Raw genomic sequence first — 7,906 nt, forward strand, 5'->3', positions numbered from 1 at the left:
TCTGATTAATTCTGACTGAGGAACATTTCAAAATATGCACCCATCATCAAAAGGCAATAGAAATGCATTCTCAGTCTTTTGCAACTGAACCATTGGAATTTGGAAAACATGTCACAACTTCCAATCTTGCAGAACAGTGACCTCTTGTGTCTACGTTGACGAAAGCGTACGTTTTAGTTTTACGTTTGCACGCACGCACGTTCGTTAACAGTACAGGAAGACTTCAAAATGGTGGTATGTATATTGATAACAACTGCATGGTAGGTTTTAACAATGAGTTTGTGTAACTATACGGCACACATCTGGTTTTCTTCTCCCCCATAACAGAAATTCGGGCTGCAGTTCAAAGCCACCCTGGAGAATATCACAAATGTACGACCCGTGGGCGAGGATTTCCGCTGGTTTCTAAAAGTAAGGATACCTGTCATGTCATTGCTGTCAGCCTGTCAGTCAAAACAATATGATATAGGCCGGCTATGTACCTCTCGTTCCATTGAAATCTATGAAACCGAATAGATATTATATACACATCATAAATCACAACATAAGGATTAAGGGTTGAAAACTTGAATCTATTTGCGACACGTACCTTCCATTGACAGCCCATTCAAATCCAAATAGAAAAGTCAGATCCGCTTGTATTAAATCACATTAAACTCACCAACATTGCAGCTGTAAACTTGAATTATGCTCTTTCAATCTACAATTTCCCCCCCATAAAAATCCACTGTAGACATGTTACTTTCTGTCAAGAGTAGACATTGGTTATTTTGAAGTTTGGGAGCGCTCGTCAGAAGTCACTGTATGGCCCTGCGTAGGCCTACCACCTCTTTCAAATTTGCACATAATACAGCAGCATGATGCGTTAATGAAAACAAGTGCTTCCAAACTCCACTTAGAAAAACTGATCACAGCACAGAATTTCTTAGCAGAAAGTAGCAGATAACATGTCTACGGGGGATTTTTTCTTTGCAGATTGAAAGAGGATAAGCTTGCCTTACAGCTGCAATGTTGGTGAGTTTAACTTTGTTTAATAATACAAGCAGATCAGACTTTTCTATTTGGATGAATGGGCTGTCAATGGAGGGTATTGCAACTCTAGATTAAACCCATTTAAAAAATTTGCAGCTAGCATCTAAATTGCTTGCAGCGTTTCTGACAGTATAGTATACAACACCTGATTTTCCCTAAACCCTATTGATTGCAAAGGAAGGGGAAAGAAATGTTTTGCTGTGATGACTCACTGTCCCTCTTTCTCTCACACAGAGCACAAGTTGGCTTTTGTATGAACTAACAAAACATCATGGCTCCTTCTCTTGATTCAGCTAAAATGCGGAAACTGTGGGGAAGTTCCAGAAAAATGGCAATATGTAACCCTTGCGGTAAGGGCCTGATTATCTTATGTCCATATGGTTTGCTAGCAAACGCAACAATGGTACTCTACACATGCACAAATATGAATTGAATTTCTTTCCCCAGGAAAGCACACCTCTAAAAGGAGGCAGAAGCAGTGCCAGCATGGTGCAGAAGTGTAAACTTTGTGCGAGGGAGAATTCTATTGGTAAGAGCCCACAACGTATCTCTGTCTGCATCTTCACAACTGTGCAGAATCTGTAGCCCCTCTCGGTTACCTTTTCTGAATTTTGGACGGCGGTACCCTAGGGTCCCTCGTAGGTTTTTCCACCCTCCATAGGACGCATATTTACCCACTGTCTGTTCACGGAGACCTGCTCGGTCGCTTGAGTGTTAGTGAGATGTTTCAAAGATGCATACTGTACAACAGCTTTAGGAGACCGCGGAAACGTGTGCGAAACGGCATTATTCGCCGTTGCCGTTAAGTATTTTTTTTAAGTTTTGCTTCGCTGAACTTCTCTTCCGAGCGGCTACTGGCTAGCTGCACGTCCTAGTTTCTGCCTCTGATTGGCTGACCGCGTACATGCAGGATGTTTAAAATGCTGTTGTGTCTTGGTAGGCGGGACATGGTAAGTGAGGAAGAGAGAATTTCAACGAAGCAAAACTTCAAAAAAATACTTAACGGCAACGGCGAATAATGCCGTTTTGCGGTCTCCTAAAGCTGTTGTATGCGACTTTGAAACATCTCACCAACACTCAAGCGACCGAGCAGGTCTCCGTGAACAGACAGTGGGTAAATCTGCGTCCTATGGAGGGTGGAAAAATCACCCTAGGGTACCGCCGTCCAAAATTCAGAAAAGGTAACCGAGGGTTCCGAAAGGGGCTAGAAATAATGGCCTCTATATTGTTTGTTTTGTTTATAGATATCCTGGGAAATACTATCACGCCTTACAATGTAAGTAAAATTATATATTACAATGTCTGCTCTTGCATTAGCCCTACAAGCAGAACCCAATGCTACTGAAGTTTCTGAAATGTTTTAGACCCAGAGCATTGGGTCCAATTCCACTTCCACCCTGCCACCGTCCGCGTTCCAAAATTCCCATACGAAAATATAGTTATGAACAGGGACCCTACATAAAACTCATCCAAATTTCAGAAAAGCTTTATGGAGGGTTCCGAGAGGGGCTACTCGCGCTTGCATATGTCATAGGCACATTTAACCTGAGGAACCTGGAACCAGAGTTATACTTTGTTGCACATCGTGTTGCGCACCAAAAATGCTGTAGCTGATGGTTTTGTGGCATTTTATGCGTTGTGAGATTGTAGATCTGCTATTTTCAGTGTGCGACAAGTGCACACATTTATGTATAAAACAAATCATGTTTAAATTGTCCATTAACATGATTAACCCAAACTACTCCAAACTTGTCTGAGAGTTTTGAATTGCTCCACTTGGTGAAGTGGAGCAATTCAAAACTCTCTAGGACAGACTCCAACATCATCAGTGCTTCACGAACAATGATGGGATGTTGAGTCACAATGCTTCTTTGTTTCAGCTACTTAAACCGTTGTCTGTATTTCTCTCGGTGCTGTGTGTGTGCTGTCCTGAAGGCGGAGGACAACGAGAGGTTCAAGACAATGGTGCAGTTTGAGTGTCGAGGTCTGGAGCCGGTTGACTTCCAGCCTCAGGTGAAAGCTGTCACTAGGATGTATACAGAATGTGTAGCGTAGTGTTACATACAGTAGTACAACATTAAGTAATATCGCTGAAACGTCAGCAGGGTGCACTGCATTGCTTCTGTCAATAATTTGGCTTAAAAATTAGCTGCTCTGCGCTGTAGTGTTTGATGATTTGGGAGAATTTGGGTTGTTTAAATCACATAAATGATTTCTATACATCTTTTGTCCAAAGGACTTTGGATAAAATGTGCATTATATTCACCCATTCTCACACACATTCACACAACGACTGTGGAGGCAACCATGATGCAAGGCACCAATCTGCAGTTAGGGATTCAGTGAATTTCTCAGGGGATTGAGCCTGGAACTTTCCGGGTCCCACCAAGCCCCCAGAACGGCTAGCCCCAGTAGAAGCCCTACTGGTCAAAGCTGGAACTGTAGGTTGGCCCGTGCATTTAGCACAAGTAAAGTTCTAATTACAATAGGGAGTTCATTCCACAGTTTCGGAGCCAGAACCACTCATTCATGCCGTAATACTTCACTTGCATTTTGAACTATGGCAGAGACTGAATGAAATTAAGAGATTCTGTATAATGCATAATTGGTCAGTGTTATCCATTAAAAAACTACACGTATACCCTCACTACACACACTGAAATGTGGTGAATGGTGATCATAAAAAATCTCAAAGTGCATTCTTTCATGGACACATTGTGTGTGAAGCATTCTGTAAACTTGACTGTAGGATGTTGCTATGGTCGTAATGATTACTTTGTATTGTTTAAAATATCCACCAGGCTGGCTTTGCTGCACAAGGAACAGATTCTGGGACGTTGTTTCCTGAGATCACCTTGCTGGAGAAAGTGAGTGCCACTGCCGCAGGAATGACACTAGAGGACAATCGTTCCTAAATTAACGTTTGGATCACTGCATACAGTAGTTTTTATCTACATCCTATTGGATAATCTTGCACAGCCAGAGATCTCTGCCTACCGATACATCTGGTGACTCAATGAATAGCCTTAAACTGGGTGGAAATAATTAGTTTTCCTTTCCACCAAAATAACAGCATTGCAGATCTAATGCATATCATTTAGGGCCCTTCATATTGGGATGGTTTCAGGCCTATGCCTATGCCCACTTTTGAGCATAGGCTCAAGTCCTGTGTCCTGTGTTCGTTTCAACAGCTCTCCCCAAAATACCCAGACCTGTCCTCTACACATCTGCATCCAGGTCACGCTGCCAGGTGTTTCAAGTAGATAGACATTTATTGATCCCATAATAGAAATGTAGTCACCATGACAGTTAAAGCAGTCATACAAAAGGCAAATAGATCAGATGAGAACACAGCAGGAATGGAAGATACAGATACACCCGTTTTCTTTTCTCCACAATTGTTATATTTGTCATTAGTCATTAGTCCACGCCACAGGATATATGGCTTGTAAGAACAATCACATTGGTCATTCGACCGTGGCCACGGACAAGGTGGGAGACCTGATGTTGGGTTGAGCATTAGTCATTGTTTTATTTCATGGCTGCTGGCACAGGACAGACCCAGTCCATCAGTTTGGAAGGGTTTAGACGTGATAGCCACCAGCTTCTTCATTGTGCTCACATTCACCACCACACCAAGATGACACTTGCCACAACAGATAGGTAGAACATCTTTCTGTAGCATCCTATTACACAAGCCAACGGACCTGAGCTCCTCAGGAAGAACCTGTTTGCCCTGCTCTTCTTGTAGAAGACCTCCGTCTGTGTTATCAGTCCAGTTCAGTATGCCCTGGAACTCAACCCCACTGTCTCCCCATGAATGATGCAGGGGGCAGGGCTGGGGATCTCTTTTTGCTCCGCACCAGTAGGCCTAGGTTTTTTGGCTTTAGTTTTCTCTGCTGTAGCGGCAGCCCATATATTGAATTTATGGGCTAATGCTGATTTTGTAGTTTTCCATTTCAGGATAAAAACTACAGCAGGGTAAAAACAAGGCAGGCTGCAAAACAGACCAAATCACTGATGTAAGCAACACAGCACTGACAGCAGATAATCAAATTGTGCATTGACACAAAATAGCCACTCTACAAGTTCAGTTATCACATTGTGGCATGTTGTGCTTGTAGATCTATTTTCACTGCAGAACACTGGTATGACTCAGCGTTTTTTAAATTTCTGTGTTTACAACATGCTCATTTTCAGGACTGGAACGATTATGATGAGAAGGTCAAAGAGTCTGTGGGGATATATGAGGTTACACACAAGTTCATCAAGTGCTGAAGGCCTCCTACAATGCAGTTACTGGACAAGGACCTTCAGTGACCAAACATCCATGGACTTGCTCACTGGCCGTAAGGCAGTGTGGTTAAACTGAACTCTTAAGTGGCGTCAGCCAACAGGATTGGATATCAATAATCGTGTCATGCTAAAATGTACCACCAGTGCTTATTAGTGATTTGTGAATAAAGAGTTTAAACGGCTGTTTGTGATTTCAGTTTTTTCCCTGTCTAAGAAGTTAGGTTTGCTTAGAATTTGTATATTTTTGTATTTGTTGCAACAAAAAGTACACAATGAGGGGCTCTTAAGAAAACATTTGTGCATTTCATGCTGTAAAATAATTATCCAATTCAGAGGGGGGGGGGGGGGGGGGAATACTAAAACAAGTTCGTATTGCTCATCTATCATTGAAGATATTTTATTTTGGATTTAACCTGGCAAGAAAACCTTTTGATGTAAAAGGGAAATAGGGGCTCAATTCTCAGAATATGGTTGGAACTGAGATGTATCAAGTGAGCCACAGCTGCCCTTGTAACAAACCAGAAGTAGATTGATTTACCAATTACCTATAATAAAAGCATGATTGGGGTGTGTACAGCAGTAGTTCTGAAACGTTTATTTTAATGTCAAGGGCAGTGGTGTAGTGGAGAGGACGCAGTGGAACGCCATCCCCCCTTCTCTCTAAAATATTTCTTTGGCAAAAATGTTTGACTTGTCGTTTACTTTTATGGATATGGTTTAAGCATTGTAAACCGTTTCTAAATTGGCTATATACACATCTGCATGTTTTAATAGTGTCTGCACGCGTTGCGCACATGCACGCAAATGTCGTCCCCCCACTTCTAAAAGTACCACAACAACACTGGTCGAGGGCCCCTAAACTGATTAGTGGACCCCATTTGAAATACAGGGTCCCTCATAAGAGGATTTGTTCGATTAGATTTAAATACAGAATTTCCTGTCTAATTTAGGTGGGGAGATGACCGTGGACAATTAAACCTATGATCATTCTTGATTCTTCTCTAGGTAGTGCAATTTAACTAATTTAGGGGTGCTCTGGAAGCAAAGCAAAGTTACTATGTTTACCCAGGGTAACTGGACTAAGCTCAAGAACTTGTTTACAGCCAGGCCCTGCTCATAGAACATTTCATGGTAGGGGTTCAATGCCTTGCTCAAGGGCACTTCAGCGGTGGCATATAAAAACATGTATTGGGTACTTAGGAAACCACAACATTAAATGTAAAGGCAAACATATTGCCAAAATTGTTGCAGTTGATTTATTTTTTATGCAACAGAAAGAAATTGGTGGGTACAGCATATCAAAACTGAAGGTACTTGAAATCACAACATTAAATGTAGAGGCAAACAGTATTGCCAAACTTAAATGCAGAGGCAAAGAAATATATTGCCAAATTAAATGTAGAGGCAAGCAATATATTGCCAAAATTGTTGATTTATTTTAACATAACATATATATATATACACTGTACTGTAGCCATATCCGGTTGCACAGCATATCAAAAATGTATCATCATGGTACTTCAGAGAACCACAACATTCTATGTAAAGGCAAACAGCATATTGCCCAAACTGTGCAGTGTGCAGCAAACACCTGGGTGGTTGGGTTCAGAATCAAAACAAGCAGGTGGAGGAGGGTGGCGGATCGAGGAGTTGCATCAATCGTTTAGTGTTCATTTCTTTTTGGTTGTCGTTGTCGTCGTCGTTTTGGGTTCTAGTGGTTGTCCAATCTCTCTCCCACGCAGTTTCCTCCCGATCACTCTCTCGATCTTTCCCATGACCACGTTGTTGGGAATCGCTTTCCCACACTCATAGTCAGAAATGACCTGCGGCTTCTCATTGATTTTAGTGGCCAGGTCCTTCTGCGTCAGGCCCTGCTCCTGTCGGCCCTGCTGGATCACCTTCCCCACCTCCAGCGGGACCCTCTGGTGGTGCAGCTCTTCCGTCTCGCGGTCCAGGTTGGCCGTGTTTTTAGTCACCAGATGCTGCTTGTTCTGCCCCGCCGACCATTTCTTGCTGGTCTCCAGCTGCTCGCCGCGGCGCTGTGCGGCAGTAATGGCCTGCTTGGATTTAGACTGAGCGGCGGTCGGCCCCTTCTTCCTCAACACGGTCACGGTATCCCAGTCGCTCTCTGCCATCTTTCTGACCAGGTTATGTTGTTCGATACCCGTAGATACTGTGTACAAGAAATACACGTATGATTAAGTACAAATGCGAGTATTAAATCGGTTATTATTTTGAGGAACGCAGGGATTTCTTCGCTTACCTAACACAACAACAACAAATTCTGCTTGCTTCTTCTCGAACTGTCTGTCACTGCTCGTGCTGTAGTAGTAGTGTCATGCTGATTCAGAATCTGCGTGGTGACGTATGACGTTGGGGTTTGATCGCGCGAGAAGCGCAACAAATAAATGGCCGATACATAAGTTCTTCACGCGCGGCGGATGCGATGCGTTGTGAGCTTGTAGATCGGCTATTGTTCAGTGCACGACCCCGTCGTACGGCGGGCCATAAATCATCTCGCGAGAGTGTCGCTCGCCAGAAAGAACTGATCTCTCGATCTACAAGCTAAACGATGCGT

At 42.9% G+C, this 7,906-nt stretch overlaps 2 protein-coding genes across 4 annotated transcripts; one reads left to right on the forward strand and one right to left on the reverse strand.

Moving 5' to 3' along the window:
• The first annotated feature begins 217 nt into the window (after positions 1 to 217).
• czib (CXXC motif containing zinc binding protein) lies at positions 218 to 5,510 on the forward strand. Of its 3 annotated transcripts, XM_083781469.1 has the most exons (9): positions 218 to 234; positions 328 to 411; positions 976 to 1,014; positions 1,326 to 1,382; positions 1,480 to 1,561; positions 2,277 to 2,308; positions 2,968 to 3,045; positions 3,834 to 3,899; positions 5,233 to 5,510. In XM_083781469.1, the coding sequence occupies exons 3-9, from the start codon at positions 1,009 to 1,011 to the stop codon at positions 5,308 to 5,310; spliced, it is 399 nt and encodes a 132-aa protein (XP_083637595.1). In that variant the 5' UTR covers positions 218 to 234; positions 328 to 411; positions 976 to 1,008; the 3' UTR covers positions 5,311 to 5,510. The 3 variants fall into 3 exon arrangements, with proteins under 3 accessions (XP_083637595.1, XP_083637593.1, XP_083637594.1); XM_083781467.1 differs by lacking the exon at positions 976 to 1,014 and having other exon boundaries at positions 220 to 234; XM_083781468.1 differs by lacking the exon at positions 218 to 234 and having other exon boundaries at positions 244 to 411.
• A 1,038-nt stretch (positions 5,511 to 6,548) lies between these two features.
• On the reverse strand, positions 6,549 to 7,686 carry edf1 (endothelial differentiation-related factor 1). The gene is made up of 2 exons (XM_083782131.1): positions 7,592 to 7,686; positions 6,549 to 7,501 (listed from the first exon to the last, which is right to left on the reverse strand). Exon 2 carries the CDS (start codon positions 7,461 to 7,463, stop codon positions 6,999 to 7,001), a length of 465 nt encoding a protein of 154 aa, XP_083638257.1. The 5' UTR covers positions 7,464 to 7,501; positions 7,592 to 7,686; the 3' UTR covers positions 6,549 to 6,998.
• Between the last annotated feature and the right edge of the window lie 220 nt (positions 7,687 to 7,906).

Source organism: Protomyctophum parallelum (assembly GCF_964188405.1).
Source record: "Protomyctophum parallelum genome assembly, chromosome: 14".
NCBI classification, from domain to species: Eukaryota; Metazoa; Chordata; class Actinopteri; order Myctophiformes; family Myctophidae; genus Protomyctophum; species Protomyctophum parallelum.

Excerpts from the sequence above, each read along its gene's own strand:
- edf1 (XM_083782131.1), bottom strand. The coding sequence starts at position 7,463 with ATGGCAGAGAGCGACTGGGATACCGTGACCGTGTTGAGGAAGAAGGGG.
- czib (XM_083781467.1), top strand. Across the intron at positions 3,046-3,833 it reads CGGTTGACTTCCAGCCTCAG|GCTGGCTTTGCTGCACAAGG; the intron begins GTGAAAGCTGTC and ends AATATCCACCAG. Across the intron at positions 3,900-5,232 it reads AGATCACCTTGCTGGAGAAA|GACTGGAACGATTATGATGA; the intron begins GTGAGTGCCACT and ends GCTCATTTTCAG.